This window comes from Pagrus major, chromosome 10, assembly GCF_040436345.1.
Source record: "Pagrus major chromosome 10, Pma_NU_1.0".
NCBI lineage: Eukaryota > Metazoa > Chordata > Actinopteri > Spariformes > Sparidae > Pagrus > Pagrus major.
In genome coordinates, this window is record NC_133224.1 from 14,245,958 (window position 1) to 14,263,702 (window position 17,745).

The 17,745-nt window shown below is 41.4% G+C and overlaps 2 protein-coding genes across 4 annotated transcripts in view; both read right to left on the reverse strand.

The window, feature by feature from the left end:
- Positions 1–1,021: 1,021 nt before the first annotated feature.
- sf1 (splicing factor 1) lies at positions 1,022–13,647 on the reverse strand. Of its 2 annotated transcripts, none has more exons than XM_073474566.1 (12): positions 13,245–13,647; positions 11,999–12,130; positions 10,151–10,226; positions 7,181–7,333; positions 5,646–5,735; positions 5,335–5,518; positions 5,088–5,203; positions 4,830–4,937; positions 4,544–4,739; positions 4,245–4,470; positions 3,164–3,328; positions 1,022–2,300 (listed from the first exon to the last, which is right to left on the reverse strand). In XM_073474566.1, the coding sequence occupies exons 1-12, from the start codon at positions 13,501–13,503 to the stop codon at positions 1,969–1,971; spliced, it is 2,037 nt and encodes a 678-aa protein (XP_073330667.1). In that variant the 5' UTR covers positions 13,504–13,647; the 3' UTR covers positions 1,022–1,968. The 2 variants fall into 2 exon arrangements, with proteins under 2 accessions (XP_073330667.1, XP_073330668.1); XM_073474567.1 differs by having other exon boundaries at positions 4,245–4,467; positions 13,245–13,631.
- A 582-nt stretch (positions 13,648–14,229) lies between these two features.
- The window catches only part of LOC141003857 (RNA-binding protein 4.1-like), a 5,028-nt gene continuing 1,512 nt past the window's right edge, over positions 14,230–17,745 (reverse strand). The window contains exons 2-3 of one of the 2 annotated variants that reach the window (XM_073475333.1): positions 17,549–17,745; positions 14,230–16,057 (exon numbers count right to left, since the gene is read on the reverse strand). The exon at positions 17,549–17,745 is cut by the window's right edge and continues 227 nt beyond it. In XM_073475333.1, the coding sequence (XP_073331434.1) occupies positions 15,201–16,057; positions 17,549–17,745 (1,054 nt within the window). In that variant the 3' untranslated portion in view covers positions 14,230–15,200. Of the gene's footprint in view, positions 16,058–17,455 lie in introns of those variants that run through there. The other variant, XM_073475334.1, reaches the window with a different exon arrangement.

The following is a 17,745-nucleotide window of genomic DNA, read 5'->3' on the forward strand; positions in this document are numbered from 1 at the left end:
GTTGGAAAAATAAAAGCCGAAAAATGCTGAATTTAAATAGACAAACTATTAAATGCTTAATGCCACTGAAAACAGTAGTTTTAAGAGGAAAAAATGACTGAATCCACATCAATTAAGTATCATTTTGCATAGCTTTCAACCAAGTCTTCAAGCAACCACTTGCTTAGTTGTCATCACATAACTAAGTATGGAACCAAATGTCTGTCACAAATGTCAGAACTCAAGATCCACTTAATAACTTTCTCTGGGGCTTTCAACCACATCTCATTCTCAGTGGACCATTGTCTGGATAGTGCTGAGGAACACCATGAGGTGTCATTGAAAGCTACAGGAAGTGCACATTGGGTTTTGCCTTTTTAATAGAAATATAATTTCCATATTAGATCATGTGGTGACAACAGCCAACAACTCTGTCACTGAAGACCACAAGATGCATTGGAAAGCTCCTAAAAGAACAAAGATAGTAAGTGGACCTTGACTACAAAACTACAATTCCCACTACTTCTCCTCAGGCTGCTGGAAGAAAGGACATTTTGTTTTACAGAAACAAAACATTCAATTTCCAGTGGCCTCGCTGATTTAAGTATTTAGCATTTAAGGCTGCAGAGGTGGAAACGAACACAGAACTGACAGTGTTAAATGTTATACTATTAATTGGTTTGTTGCCAAACTAAGAGTAAGTCATCATGACCGCCCTCTTCAGGAATTTCAACATAAAACCGACACACTTCAATAATGACTTTAAAAAATGTGCCGTTTATGTCAGCAGCAGGGGACTGGAGCAAAAATCCCTTTTAACCCCAAAATATACACTTTTAAATCATATTTATATAAAAACAATGTGTCTCTATAAGTGCAGGCTTCTTGAGAGGCAGCAGACATCCAGGACAAAACAAGGTTATATAACGTGAATGAGGCAGACAACACAGCCTTGCCTGGAAAGAAAAAAAAATCTTGGCAAGCATTCTGACACAAAGAGGCTCACATCCATGAATGGAGAAAGCAGTCTGTACTCAAGAGCAAAAAGGTGAAATCGATGTTTAATGCTAAACCAAGTAAGATTTCATCAGCTATTCATTCAGGCTAGCGCCATAACACAACAGACTGACTCCAGAAACAGTAAAATTAATACGTCTTCTCTAATAACTCGAGGGACAAACTGATCATTTTGTCCTTGCAAAGCAACACAAACACTGCACACAGCGTCAGAGCAGAGAGATGCAGAGAAACAAGGATACATCAGATTCTGAGCAGTCAAGTAGTGCAGGGCATCAGAAGCTAGCAGGTTGCAGCATCAAATCCCCTTTTCAAGCTCAATGTCACAACTGAGATGCAGGCAGGTAACAAAAGAAAGAAACAATTAAAACCCTGGGAATTTCTGGAAAACAATCTGAGACAGTACTACAAAAAGGGTGTCTGACAGAACTAAGAAACACTTCACATGTCATCATTACAAAAATATTCATCTTATTCAACTCTAAACCAACATCGGGAACATGACAGGAGTATCAGTTTGTGAGTGAGTTGTTACAATGGATCATGCAAGTTAAACTTCAATATTTTAAATCCAATAGTAGTTAAGTGTTTAGGTTTGAATTGAACACTTGAAGCAATGAGACTGTTGAGCAGAAATTAAACGTCTGGCGGGCTATTTGAGCTCTTTATTTGGTATACAAGAAGTGACGGGACAAACTACGGTAGCAATGCAGAACATGTGCCCAAGAGCAACAGCATTGGTATGCACACAAGGAGCTCTGTGTTAACACAAACTTTAAAAACAGGAAAATAACTCATTAAGTTACGCAACTTTACAAATCGAACTGACAGCCTTTCATCATTTCAGAGATGTCTTCACAATATAAAGGATCAATAAAAAATAAAGCACTGGTTATATTTTTTCTGTGAGCACACATCCACAATGTGCTGCAGGGTGGAGACTTGTGGGAGGACAATTCTCCTGTTGCAGGGTTAATTCTGAGGTGGAGGAGGTGGGGGGGCAGGAGGCATGCCAAAGGGGGGCATGCCCGGTACGCCCATCCCCATCATGGTGACAAAGTTGGAAGGGTCCATGGGTGGTGGGGGAGGTGGCGGGGCATACATCATGCCGGTTGAGCCTGGAGGTGGTGGTGGAGGGGGAGGAGGGGCACCTGGGGGCAACGGGGGCTGGACGCCAGGAGGAGGCGGCACCATGGACGGGGTGCCCATGGGTGGGGGGGGCTGAGCTCCGGAGGCTGCAGGCTGCTGGGGCTGCTGCCATGGGGGCAGGGTGCCGGTGCCAGGGCTGGACGTGGTGGTGGTATCTGCAAGGGAGGAGGAGCTGAAGGTTAATTCTAAACTGTAATTTAAACATTCACACCATCCCCTCAACTACAGCATACACACCCAATCATCACTCTACTGATAAAGCACTGATGTGATATGTGGCTCCATGGGTTATCAGCTAGCAGATACAGTCATGTCACCTGACAAAACGGTGATTAGATTGTAGGTCAATCAGGTTTTTAGCGTGAAACGCTCGTCTTACTTTGTCTTACAAGTAATGTTAACAAACCATCCCTGCGTTCCATTACCCATACTAGCATGCTATTTAATATGCCAGAAAAGGATTTAGTGTGTCTCAATGCAAAAAATACCAGGATGTTCTACTACATCCAGTTGCATTCTGCAGTATGCAAGAAAGCATGCTTTTCTGGCTATTCTGACCCACAATCCTCTGCACAGTAGAAGATAAGTCACGGTGTGTTGCGTGAATATAAACTAAACATAGAGAGCAAAAATATTTAACAGCAAGTACTACGTTCTTTGCACTCTAAAATTATGGGCTACAGCTGCAACGGATATATGAGCAAGAGGGTCAAAGTTCAAGGTGCATTGTCATGACAAAGTAGTATGTATTTGGATCACTCAAATTGTCAGTGCCTAATACTGTGGGCAACACCTCATTCAGAACGAACATGTCTGTAATACATAGTGACAAGTGAACTCTTTCAGCCATTTTGTAGGGTTGTCACAATGTTGAGGAAGAAAATATCACAGCCTATGTAATGGACTAAGAATCCCACCCATCCCAATGCAGAAGCTAAGAAAGTCCAAACTGGTCTTTATTTTCTGAAACACAGTTAATGAAGGAATGGTTTCGTATACAGTTTTTGTGTAGTCTTACTCTGTTGCCATGGCAGTGGTGTACTGGTTGCCATGCTGCTGGTTGGAGGGGGAGGTGGAGCTTGCTGTTGCCATGGTGGCAGAGGTCCAGAAGGGGGAGGAGGTGGCTGGTTGCTGGGGGGAGGAGGTGGAGGCGGCATCATGCCCATTGGAGGTGGCAGCAGACCTACAAGGAAACCAAGAGTCAGGCATTTTCTTCTACAGTTGAGTTCAGTTCATTGTCCTTGGTCCTTGATACAGGGACAAGTTGGTCTAACTGCAGATTTGAATTTAGTTATCATTTATAAAACAAAACTGACAAGACTGCAAGTAAAAGGTACAGTGGACAAGGTTGGTCCTCTTCAGAATTTCAAAACTTTTCTAGGGCTTGAGAGATGATGTGTCTGTAACATCGCCTGCTGAAGTAAAAACCTATTCCATCTTTTTCCATTATCCATCTGCTCTCTAAAGCCCCATTCGGACTGGATTTATTTCTTTAGGGGAGATGATTTTGATTAACGTCACCTGTGTTATTCATTGATTTTAATCCCATTCAGACCAAGTATTTGGGTATTTTTTCATCCCCCACCATGGTAATAAGCAGCAATTACCTACTGTCATCTAAAATCTCGTCCGGAGCGCCGGCCGTGTATTTCAAAGTGAATAGCCACTTGTCCTACTTTTTCTTTGTTTAGTTCTTTCAGTTCAGTGTGAAATTAGACTTCTGGGTGAAAATTGAGGAAGTCAAATGCTTCTGCTAATCTGATGGATTTAAACATGCCAACACCAATGTGTATGTCTGTTTGAAAAACAATATGATGGCAGAATTCTCTATTGAGCCATCTTTATCGGTCTGTGTGTTTCACGTCTGCCTGTTCAGATTCAACTGAGATATGCCTCAGAGAAAGATAACCATTTTTGACGTCACAGTCTTTGTCTCACATATTACCTCTGCACTCTCTTCTTTCTGATAGTTAAAATATCATCAAAAACAATTATACAAATTAGTGATAAGCACACTGATTGATGTGACGTTAACCCCATCAGATCAGGGCTTTAGACCAGTAGAAACTCCTGAAAACAATTGTCATGTCATTTCTTACCCATGGGGTGTCCATGAGGTCCTGGACCCTGGCCCATGGGTGGAGGAGGGGGTTGCATCCAGGGAGGAGGCAGGCCATTGGGGTTGGGGGGCATAGGTGGGCCCCCCATGTTAGGCATGGGGGGAGGGAAGTTGTGGGGTCCACCATGGCCACCAGGTCCTCCATGCATGCCATGGAAGTTCCTGTTCTCAGTGGGACCGGAGCTCATCCAAGGAGGCCGGTTCTGCTGCACAGAAAGTTCAGTTTAAGAGAGTTCTCTACACCAAAAGGAGTTTGAATCATGAGTGTTACCAACTTACTGGTGGTGGCTGGTTATTGCTGGGTCCCGAGGCCCGAGGTCCTCCTCCCTGGGAGCTGGAGTGTCCTCCACCAGAGGTGGGGACTGGAGCCTCCCCCAGCTCAGCCATGAGAGACAGATACTCCTTGTCCATACGCGCCTTGTCCTGGGCTGACTGAGGAGGCTCACCACCTGTTGCTCTATGGGCTGCGAATGAGCTACACCAAGCAAAACAACCAACAGTGTTACTGAAAGATTTATAGCACTGTCAAATTAAGACTTTTGTGAACAAATCAACTGATCATCACCTGGTGTACTTGCAGTCAGAGGAGATGTGGCCTGCTCCACCACACTTGGTACAGAGGGTGGTGTTGGTGATGCTGCGTGGTTCAGCGTTCTGCCAAGGACGAAGGATCCTACAGAGACAAACAGGCACATTCTCTCTTCAGTGCTCCTATTTAGCTTAAATTGACTTTGTCTAAAATATCCCATGTTCCATGATACAGTCATCACTAGTGATCTCCACCATTGAACTGTGCATAAAGCTACACCACTGTCACACTGACCTGTTGTCGTCTTCCCTCAGTGTGCCGTTGAGTCTGGCCAGCTCCCTCAGCTGCATCTTTCGTAGGTCATTCTGATCCTCAGGTGTCTCAATGCCTTGCTTCAGAATGTTCCGGATCTGTGGACACAAATCAGTCACCTATAATACTGTACAATGTATAGTCCCGAATGGATATGGATTAAATATAACAATAAATCTGGAGCATCTAACAGGAGTGGGATGGATCAGAACAATAAACCTGATCTAACCTGCTCCACAGCTTTCTTGACGTTCTCCATGGTGTTGGCAGTGACTAGGGCATGCAGAGGCTCATCCTCCCCTGGCAGCATCTGGCCATCCTTTCGGCCTACCTTCCCCTCCTTCACAGAACCTTTTCCCCGGATCATGATCTTGGCGCAACACTCCTTCTCAATGTTCTTCAGTGTATTACCACTGGCAAAAACCAAAGAGGAAACAAGTTAGAACCCCAAATCACTTTTAACTTGTACTTGCTGTTCTTACTTGATTATAAAAAGTAAGTAAAACATTACAACATGGCAGAAAAAGACAGCAAATTTACCGTGGCCCAATTAGCAGACCAACAAAGTTGATTTCAGGGTATTCATCTTGGGGGATCATTACTTTGTCGTTGACTCTGGTGGCTGGAGGCCTACAAGAAAGAACCATACAAGATTATTATTTACTAGGACCAATCAACAGTTTTCTTATTCTCTAAAAAAACACTGCTAGAGATGTATTACTTTATTATACCATATAGAGCTCTATGTCAGCATCCAATTAGACTTTCCCCACTGCAGGCTCACACAATCAGAAATGTTTACATTTTTAAACATGTGTCGCTTGCATTTCCACTTTGGTTGCAAGTCGCCGACCACAGTTCCCTCTGAATGGCCTTTTAACACAAGTCCTAAAGAGGACCTGGACATCTCTGTCACACAAGCGTTCTCCACTATTCTGTACGTATTGGTTGTCTTGCTCCATACTGGTGCAATAGTAAAATGCAGAGTTGGGTAAGTAACAAGCTTTGTCAGTCCGGTATAAAAGCAATGTTGGGGTCGCTCAAAATAAGTAATGTATTGTAGTTATGTATTACACGTGACTCATTTAAAAAAAAAAGTTTTACTTCTTAAGAAAGTAATTTGTTACACTACTCGTTACATTACTTATTCATTGACCTGCAGCATTACCTGAGATGTATTGTCACATAATTGCCAGTTAAAAATAACTATAAATAGGGATGTCCCGATCCCGATTGCGGGATCGGCATTGGGGCCGATATGGGCATTTTTTCACTGATCGGGATCGGCAATTTTGAACGTGGACCCAAGCCCGATTATTTTTACGTCAGCTGTCGTCAACGGAGCACAATTTGTGGCAGAATGCAGTCGTGCTCGTAACGTTAGTCTGGAGAACCTGTGGATAAAATGTCTGCAGTGTGGAAATATTTCAAATTAGAAAGCGAAAGTGAAAGCAGTCCAACGGCAACACGTAACATCTGCAATACGACCGTTTCGTGAGCTGGTAACAAAAGAGCTGCATTTAATATTACAAATTTGATACAGCACATAAACAAAAACACAAGTTCACTCAAGCAATACAGGCAAAGGCACCGAAGCAACAAACACTTGTGGATACTTTCAAAAGGAAAGAGAAATATCCTCGAGTCAGCGACATGGCCACAAATATTACAGAGAAGGTCATTGAATTCATCGCTCTGGATAACCAGCCCACCTCTCTGGTAGAGGATCAGGGTTTAGTTACTGACTTTGTTTACTTGGTTGTTTTTGTTAAAAAAAAAACTAATGAAAACCGATTTTTTTCTTAATGCAGCTGTATTATCTAAGAAAATATTAGTTAGGGCTAAGTATCGGGTCGGGACTTGGTATCGGCAGATACTAAATATTAAATGACTCAGATCGGGATCGGGGTAAAAAAAACCTGATCGGGACATCCCTAACTATAAACTTTACATATATCAACATATCAGCCCTATCCTTATAAAGGAGGACACACGCATGATCTTTCTTGCAAAACAAACCCAACACTTCTTGGCCAGAGACAATGGCAAATAGAAAACAAATGAATAAATCATACTTATAGTCTGCAGGAGGCTTGAAGTCTGGGTTAAGTCCAACCATCTCCGTGATGAGGGAATGACGCTCTTCCTCAATCTTCTTTCGTGTGCGATACTCGCGGGTGTTTAACCTCTTGCCCTCGCTGTTGTAGATGGGCTCCGGAGAGGGAGACCTGGAAACGGCAGACAAAAGACAAGAAAGACATCATCAATACCTTTCTAGAAGTGGAGCTCTGCTATTAACAATCACACAGGCTCCCTACAGCTAACTGATAGTTTACAATGTCAAATCCTCAGTAGGAATTTTGAATCAATGGGTACTGACATGTCTTATAGACACAATGATAACTTTAAAAAATGGTTTTGGAAATTTGGATCTACTGAGAGTATTCTCAGACTATGTTACTTATGGCCAGTGCAAGAGCAAACTCAAAAAGAAAACAAAATTGTGTTGCAACTCTGCACTGACATTTCCAAGGCTGGAGTCCATTCTATTATACAATTCGGGGTAAAAAGGGGGCAACCAAAGGTGTAAAGTGGTAATTAACCCAATACACTGGAGGGGCATTAACCACAAGGACAAAAAAAAAGAACAAAACAAATACATGGCCATAATTAAACCTGCATACAGGATTGTTGGCCTACAAGAAAGGAAAGTTGGAGGTAAGAAAAAGAAACCAAAGCAAAATTCGCAATCCTAAGCAGAAACGCTGGGTTTGAGAGTTGCTTGGTGTTGACGTGGCGGAAGAGGTCCGTACCTCCCCTTGGATGCTGAAAACCTGTGTTGCTGCGTTAAGGAGGCTCTGTGCTTGAAAAAGGGTTAGGTTGATGTGGGGTAATTTGGGTTAGAGAAAAGGAATTAAGATTAGATATCCACCTTTTCCTATGCTCTCCCATCAGAGAGCCACATTTGTGTCCATGTGATGTGAAGAGTGAGAAAAAAAATAGGTTTTTCCTTTTATGCTTCAATCTTCCAACGGTGACAACCTGAAACACCCCCAGTTGGTTCTGTCACATTAGATTGGGGAGTGATTTATAAGCGCTGCAGCTCTGCAATAAATTTTTTAGTTGCTGTGGAAATGTCTGATTATGAAGAAAAACTCTATACAGTGTACAGAGGACAGGGACTCTAGCTAGTAAAGGTCAACTTCACACACTCTTGAGAGCAAGCCACTTCCTGCAGGAACAGATCCCTATGGAAACTATGTTATAAGCTGGCCACTGCTTTTCCAGAACAAATACAATTCTGGAAGTTTTCTTCCAGACCTCAAGAGTCCAGAGGGAAAACTGGAACACACCCCCTGACCCCTGGGTGGAAATGTTTAAAGCCACATCACGGGAAAACCAGAGATGACAAATTATTTGTTAAGTCCAGGACAAATCCTATTAATCACTGATATGTTATCATGTAGGCTACACATGCGAAGTCATCGCTGGCAAAAACTTCCAATATAACTTCCAATATCTAATAAGTAAAAAAATAAAAAAAATCAGGAAAGGCAACATCAATTGATGGGACTTGTGTGAATCTTTGGTCACCAATTAACTTGAAGCTCCAAAAAGAGCTCCAAAAAGAGCCAAATCATCTGAACTATTTCTGAACATGTGAACTATTAAAGTTGTTAAAGCTTTAGCATTTACTATTTAACAACCAATCGTAAAAAAATTAAAAATAAATCTTTACATAGAGTAAGGCGTATTGACCCAAACCTGTTTCAGAGAAAGATCTGTATACATTATGAATCATATATGAATTCACGTATTCACACAACACTCTACATCAGACACACAAAACAATCAGTGGGTGAAACCATGATGCATAAATAATAGGCTAAATCTGAAGCAACGACTCCACTTAACTGTTGAGTCAAAGTAGAAGTAATTCAATAAAAAGGTGCAAATATTAAAGACACTTATCCTTGTTCTGGCAGTCACATGCTAAGTTATCTTGGCTGGAATACATCTAAACTAAACTTACACTGACCTATATACAATGGGTGGCCCGCATATGCATACCAGCGCTCCCTTCCACCTTGGACACTATTATTTTGTTATTTTACCCAAGACTGAAACATTGTTGTGATTACACCATAATAAGACAGAGATCCTACAGACCAGTCCAGACAGTCCATTGTTCGACTTATAGAAAAAGAAACTCCAAACTGCTGTGGCCACATTTAATTGTATGAATGTTTTTCAAAATATTTCAGTTAATATTGGTTTGCACTTTGGCCAATCACTTCCAGGAAATATTTCTGTAAGGGGTGAAAGAAGCCAGAAAGAGTTTTTTGCGTGTGTGGCCAAACTGCCACATTAAACTTTATGGATATATTTGCACTTTGCAAAAACAAAAAATGTAATAGGATTTGTTTTATTTTGATGTAATTGCAGGCACTTTCTTGTCTTGGGTAAAATATATATGCACAAATCTTTTTTTTCTCTAAAAGCTGTATTACTTGAGATGGATTCTAGAGACGTTTTTTTTTTTAATGTTTTGTTTTTTAATCAAAGTTTGATAAATGTTGCGCTCCACCTTATAATTTATAGTGTGATTATGTCCAAATTTTAAATGTCTTAACCATGGAGGTAACCGCACCTAACTTTACTTCAAAAAATGATTAAACGACCTACATGAAAAAATTTACACTTACCAATTCTAAAATTACAATAAAAAAAAACTTTGTAAGCTACCAATAGCAGTAAATGCACATTCATGTATGCTTACTGGTAATGAGCAGTATGAGAGCTTTCTAAATGTTAGGTCTCCTCTGACACTAGGTTTAGACAACATTAAAAACTCCAACATTCTAAAAACTGCCCTTCACTTAGGAGATAGCTAGCTAAATGCTACATCTGCCAGCTAATACTACTATACAGTCTGAGGTTTTTTGCTAACAACCACACATATACTGAAAATCAACATTTGTCTTCCAAAAAGTCAAGAAGGTAGAGAAAATGTTACTGTTCATGGGTTTAAATCTTTTTCCGACCTGTCCTCAGGGTTAACAGGGATTCCCAGGTCTCCTGTACGCAGTTTACGAGTCAGGTCTTCAATCTGCAGTTGGACTGGAAGAATTCAGGTTAGGAAAGAAAAACAAGGATGGAGAGAAATGTGGTTACCACAACAACATCAGAGAGACAACGCTCTGTACATTAGAGCACTGTCTCAAACATTACTGAAGTAAAGACAAATGGTGAGTCTGTTAAATAAAAAATAAAGGGAGATCAAATCAACATCTGGTAAAACTCTAAAGCATGAAACCGCTTAATCATATCTGAGGACATCAGAGGAACACATTACCTAAAATGAAAAATGTTCTATGGCTCATTAACATTAGCATAAACAGGACTAGCCTTTTCTCAGACAATGATTAAACATGGCAACACATCAGTAAATGTCTAGACCATGATTCCTAAAAATGCCAGCCAAACCATTAATATTTCAAACCAGAGCCATTGGTTTCATCTATTAAGACAAGGCTTCCCATAATGCAGCATTTTGTGTTTAACAGCTTTGGCATTTTAAGGACATGTCAGGTCTAAAGATCACTGATTGGTCTATTTGTTTTGCAAGTTCCAATAACAAAAATGTGATCACAGTCACTCTTTGCACTCCACAGATCTAACACTGAGGGGCTGCAGTGACATAGACAATTATTACATTCAGAAGGCAATGAAAAAAGAAATCAGTCAACCCATGCACATTATGAGAGTTGTAATGAAATACCCTCCCAACAGAGAGATTCACTGGTCACTGAAACAATTACTCTGGATTATAGAGATGAATTCAGGCCCTGTGAATTGTGGTTCACAGCAATTTCATCTTAAAACGCTTCCCTTGGATTGTTTTAGGGGGATCTACTGAATGAGCAGAGGAAACGATAAGTGTGACAACGGAAGGTGGGCACAAATGAATGTTTACATACCAAAGAACAACAACCATTACCAATGAGTGAACAACATCAATAACGATGTCAGTTATTGACAAAAGGACTTATCTGCTTCAAAATACCCTGTTGAGGGCCTGTGAAGGCAGTATGTTGGTGCTGCACTGCTGCTGGAAGGCATCTGTGGTTATAAACGATTTGCTTCATATGATCACTTTGAACAAAAGGCCAAACTCGGAGCAAAATAACAAGTGTTTCCCAATTTGCAATGCCCACTTTAATAGTGATTTGAGTAATTTAAATATGTTGAATTGACTTGCCATTGAAGCAGCATTACTCACACTTAATATAAACAGAAGAACATTTTAGCATATTAGGACATTATGAGGAACGCCTCCATGCACAGGAACAATACCAATGATGTGTAGGGGATCAAGCAAGACAGTGAGCAGTGACCTGCAGCTCAGGACAGATAGCAGCAAGCAGTGGTGATTAATAATCTAGCTCAAACTTCTCTTGCTAATGGCTGCCCAGTGGTATGCAAACCATAAGAGCACAGAAACACTTGCCACAGCAGAACCACTATACTTCCACTAAAGAGAAATAACCTTAATTAACACTTTACATCATCACGTTATAACCATTGCTTGTCAGAAATGATTGCTTTGTCTCAACAGTTGGAGCAAAAACTAGACATTTCCCTTTTTGTGAAACACCTTAACGTCACTTTTGAATGGTTTGTGATTTAAAGTTTTGAGTTAGCAACACATCATGTGGGTGCCTTTAGAGAACTCTAACTGTTGGGACTTCAGCAAACAGGACACAAGATTAACATTAATACTGGTATGCACCATGTAAGGAAACTAGAACCTCAAACATATGTAATTGAGGAGACATTATCAAACTGCAATTTGCATAGCAACCTTAACAAGAGATACTTGTTATATTTACCTATATAGGCTCTCTCTTGATCTCGGGTCAGTCCAGGGGGAATGACTGTGGGCATACCCGGTATTACGGTCTTCTGATCAGGCGTCTCACTGCTCCAACGACTCTTCTTCCTTTGTTTCTTGGAACTGAAATCTGCCAAGAAACACCAGTGATATTAGCCATGTTAGCTGTTTTGTTGGGTTAATTCTAGTGCCACTCAGCATGACCTTGCTTGTCAGTAGAGGTAGTAGCAAATGAGAAGAGGTAACAACCCATGGGTAGCCACCAGCCCGCTTGGATATAGGAACCTTTAAACTTTGCTTACTAGTCCTGACACAATGGAACCTCGTGGGAATATCATTTTATTCAAGGGAATTCTATTGGCTCAACCCACCTCTGAATTAACTCATCTAACATTTGCTAAGATTAAAGGGGCACTATGTAGTTTGAGAAGAAAGTCAAACTGAGAATTTTAATGGTTACAATATTAAATAAGGTAGTAATACAAACTCAGACATATTTTTCCCCCAATAAGAAAATAATTATGCTGTTCTCAGAGGAAAACAAGGTCCAAGAACACTGTTTGAAGCTAGAAAGGTGGCAGGGTCCGCCACATATAAACAAAGTAAAACAGTACGAAAACAAAGAGTTTATTTAGTTTGTTTAGGCAGGGGAAAAGAAAAAAAAAAATCAGTCAATGAAGATCTTTCTCTTCTCATTAACATTTCTTCACCAAAACTAGAGTGCTAATTTAAATGACTATTGACTGATAAATTGTGCCCATGAAGAGTTCCTACGATTCAGAAAAGGCAACTGTGCCCATATAGCCAACGCAGTCGGTTTAACCCCCAACTAATTTGGCGTTAACTGCATGCAAAAGGAGTTTGACATATAGCCTGTCAATAACACAACCAAACACGGTGTATCAAGCTAACGTTGACGTTGCACTGACTGATGTCTACCATTGCAAATATTTTTTCTATTACTCTGGCGTTTAACATTAACGTTCAGTTAGTTGGGACATATATGCTAATTCTAACTCTGAAAGAGAATAATGTTTTATTACCCCGGCCAGTGCAATCCTGTGTGAGCTTACTTTAGCGTTAGCTCATCACCAACATTTGTTCGCTAACTAACGTTAGCTGGGCCGTCTCCATTTCGTGTCAAGGCTCGATGTGGGGCCTTTAACCCATCTTACTTAGCCACATTAGCTGGCTAGCGTTAAGCCATGCCGCGTCAAGTGTTAGCGGGCATTCGGTTAACTTACCGGGTTTCGCCAGTCCGCCCCCTGCAGCTGGTGGTTGCTGTACCTGGGGCGAGAAACCTGCTGCTGGATTGAACTGATGTGACGGAAAAGATGCGTTTGGCATTGCGGGCTGGAAACCTTGTAGGGAAGGAAAGGATGCGGGTGGCCCCGGCGTTGGCATCAATCCGTTCCCCGCACCAGGCCCGGCGTCAAATCCTCGTTTAGCGCCAATACTGGGGTGCAACTTCCCTAAAGGAGTTGCGTTTGCTCCCGTAGCCATTTTCGGTGTACTCAAATGTCTTAGTCTTTGTCAAACGTCAGTCGATTCAGGTATAAATAATTTTAAATCGAGAAAATATCGAACAATGTATTGCCCTCAAGCTCCTTTCACATTACTTCAGTCAAAATGGCGCCTAGCAGAAAACCACAAAGGATGATTCCATGGACGCATAAAGTATTCCTATTGGTCAGACCAAGCCCCTCCCCATAGGCCGCGTTCTATTGGGCAATGTCTTTTCCTTATCCTCATCCTGCAAACTGATTTGCTCGTATATTATATATTTCCACCTATCTCTCACAATCGTATCCACTACTGAAATCTGACAAATATAATTTTTCTTTTTAAAAATATTCCCAAATACGAACTCCGCCTATGTAGATTCAATTTCATGGCATTTTATGTGCGACCAGTACAAATTATAACATTCAATAATGCTTATAAATTATCAATATTGGACAATTGGAGCTTGTTTCATGTGGCAAAGAACCAACAGCTTCACTGAGGGACCATCGTGGGTCAGGACCTCTCTGCTAATACTTAAATGTAAAATATGTCTTTATTGGCCAATATGAATGCTGAAATGGCTATTTAGTCTAATATGGCTAGTGATACCCATATGAGCCAATTAAGTAATTTTCCACGGTGTTATTTTCACCAAGGTGGCTAACCTTTAACTTTTATTTTACAGTATACCAGATGAACATAACAAACACACAGCTCACTGCCTTCTGACTTTACACAGATTTTAATTATAACCAAATAGTTAGAAATGAAGAAAGACAGCAGAGACAATTGAGGTCATTTTCATTAAAGAAGTATAACATACAGTACGTTCAAGATGTGAAGCCTCATATTTATCACAGCAATGAAAATTTAATGTAAGTAATGTGCCTAGAAGAAAAGTCACAATGCACCTTCATAAAAAGTTCTTCAACTTAATTTCACAAGAAGTTTGATAGAAACCAAATACAAAAGTGTAACCATTGTTTACACTGTGTAGATCCATAGTTGGTACAGGTTTAACAATGTAGGTGAAGCATACAGTATGTAAATTTGTTTTGCCATTGCTTCACATATGTAGTAACAATGTGAACTTACACTAACACAAAAACACTAAAATGCACATAATACTACACTAGATGTGGCTTAAAAGAAACTATTATATTTTGTCAACGCAACTCAGTGACTCACCTTTAAAACATGCACCATGCACTAATTTAAGTCGTTTCTATTAACAGAGTCTAAATAGTGTAGGAACATATAGCTACTTTCAGTGGGGCAAATATCTGTTTAATAGACAACCAGGTTGGACATAAACCCAGTATCTGCACTTCCACACTTACGCTAAGCCATTTCAGAGCTGCACCAATACCACAACATGTACATGACAATGAAAGTGGGTAAAATGAGCATTTGTTGTACTGCATTTTGACGTATAACCTGAAATGAGATCACAGCATGTCAATGCATTTAACAATCACAATGGAATCTACTCAATGGCCATAATGATTAGCAGGTTTTATCGTAACCTTATATTTACTACCTACACGCCTCTCATACACAAAGGACTGACTTTTGCTTCTAATATTACCAAGAAGATATACTGTTAATGCTTAATTTTCAGTGATTCCAATGGCACTTAGGCTATCCTATCCACTAAATGTCAGTCAGCTCTCACCCGACTGTGTGTACAAGGATTAGTATGTGTATCGTGCCCGCTCAGTGCCGGGATCCCGCGGATGGTCGTAAGTAGAACTTCTTGGGTGGGTGGGCACCGGGGAAAGGCGCGAACGCTCATATGCATATCCATCTGCCTCAGCAGGGACTCTCCGAATCGGACTCCGGTCACGTGCATAGTATGAGGAGACCGGGGCTGGTGGAGGAGGAAGGGGGCACTCATATGGGTCGAGGCTAGAGGGGGGCAGACGCTCCCTCATTAAAGCTGTGGAGGAGGATGTTGATGGACCAGGCATAGGGACGGCGCGACGTTCTTCGAAATAACTGCCTCCGTAAGAATTGGCCCTGTACTTCTCGTAGTAGTCCACGACCCCGTACGGATCTCTTTCCTCGTAAGGCGACCGTCGCATCGGGTAGGCTGGTACCGCGCCATAGAGTGAGCCGTTGCTCCTGTATGCCGCCTCGCTGCCATACATCCGAGCCATGCTATGTTCAGCAACAGCGCTTATGCCGTAACCTGGGTGCGGCCCGTATCTCATTGCACCCTCGTAGCCTGCGCCCCTTCTGTACCCTGCCATGCTGCTGCTGTGACCAGAACCCCGGGAAAAACCATGTACTGGAGCATAGCCGGCACCATAATCAGGATCGCCACTGAAGTCCGGATGATAACCCCTGCTGCGACCACGCCCGCCAAATCTCGGGGCATCATATCCATCAGACTTTGGCTCTGAGCCGTTTCTGTGGTAGCCATTTTGGTCTAGAGGGCATTCTTTGGACCAGTGGCCTTCCTGCCCGCAACGATAACAACCCGATCTGTCTCCCATTCCCGGCGCAGTACGCAGGCGGCTAGTCGAAAGCTTCACGCTCATCAGTTTGCCTTAAAAAGAAAAGACTCAATAAGGACTTATGACTACATTTTGTCTAAATAATATAATTGACATTTTCTGCCTAGTATACAAAAGTCTGCTAATCCACCAGTCTGATAAAAAGCTGCATTATACTCCAATATAGCAGTAAGACATGACTTATGATTTGGGCATTAAAAAAGTTATTAAAGCTGAAATCCGTAACTTTCACACGTCTTCCCCCTGCAATGGCAAAAGTTAACTCAAATGAAGTTCAAACTACAGCAGAAATATCAGGGTTGTAATGGAAGGTTGCACGTAAAAATAACTATTGGAATCATTTAATGCTACGCTTGAAATGAAAAGACAGCTCATATAATACTTTCGGTGTAGTTACGAGGGGTTTGTGTGAAAAAATTTCATGATGTGCCCGTGTCGCAGAATGTTCACGAGGACCATGCAGCCCAAAATGTATGACAGCGCGTACAAACGTGTGAACCAAATAAGTACATACAGCCTTGCGCATCCATTTTAGTGATATTCCAGCTCTTAATGGGCCTATGCAGTTTGGTTTGAGTTATAAAAAACACTGATATGGTTTGTTTTAAATTAATTCCAGTATTAAATTGACTGTCCTTGCATTAACAACATGAACAGGTGTAACCAGATAAGTCAATCATTAACTGCAGTAGGTGCCCGTTTGTCTTTTATAAGAATCCAACATACAGATGACATTACGGATACCAGCTTTAAGATAATAAATATTCAGGGCTGCTTTACTTTCTTCAGCTTCCCATTACCCCATCACCTTTCTCTATTTACTTACCTGTGTTGCATCCATGACTTACCCATCATTTCACAAGAACGGAATGAAATATTCTTGATACTATATCTTTAAACTCCCTTTAAAGTAGTAGATCAGGTCTTTTGATGTGTGGCAGTATGAGGTACTTATACCTAGTCAGTGTATTACCTGCAGTAGATGACTGTCAGCTCTCCCCCTGTGTGGAGAAGCAGTGTGTAGCACTAACAGGGAAGCAGAGCATTGCACCGACAGCAAGACGTATTTTAGCCACTTAAAAGAAGGCACAAGAAAATATATACATCTGTTTTAAGTTTACGCTTTTGGTGCTTTTCATGGACTCAGACAGCTGATCTGTGGAAGGCACAGATGCGCTTGTGCAAAGGAATACGGTCCTGTACGGTTGAGGTAATGTAGTGCCAATGGAAAGGGCTGTCTGACGGCGATGTAAAGTGCCATAAATGTTCAAAATATAGTGTGCACTTTTACGGATATATTTTTTAGGTGTGCCTTCTTTTAGGTGGTTAAAACATGTCTTGCTGTCGGTACTGTAGCATTACAATGCTCTGCTTGCCTGTCTGTGTTACACACTGCTTCTCCACACAGGGGGAGAGCTGATGGTCATATACTGCAGGTCGTACACAGACTAGGGATAAGCGCCTCATACAACCCCACATCAAAAGACCCCAACTATCGCTTTAAGCCCAGCCCAAGAGTTCACCTTTAAAAGCTGTGTTGTCTAACTGATTAATGGCCTCCATTGCATCCTCCATTCGGTCCATGTGAACAAAAGCATAGTTTTTTACTATGTCACACTCCAACACAGAACCGAACTCTTCAAACTTGGCCCTTAGCTCCTGGTTGGTACAGGCAATGTTGCCAACATGCAGTTTAGTGGATCCTCTTGACTTGCCACGG

Bases quoted from the DNA above. Each gene is read 5' to 3' on its own strand.
- sf1 (XM_073474566.1), bottom strand. From the start codon at position 13,503: ATGGCTACGGGAGCAAACGCAACTCCTTTAGGGAAGTTGCACCCCAGT. The intron at 5,736-7,180 runs GTATGATTTATT...TCTTTCTTGTAG, and splicing joins AAGCCTCCTGCAGACTATAA to GCCTCCAGCCACCAGAGTCA. The intron at 5,204-5,334 runs GTTAGATCAGGT...TTGTGTCCACAG, and splicing joins TCAAGAAAGCTGTGGAGCAG to ATCCGGAACATTCTGAAGCA.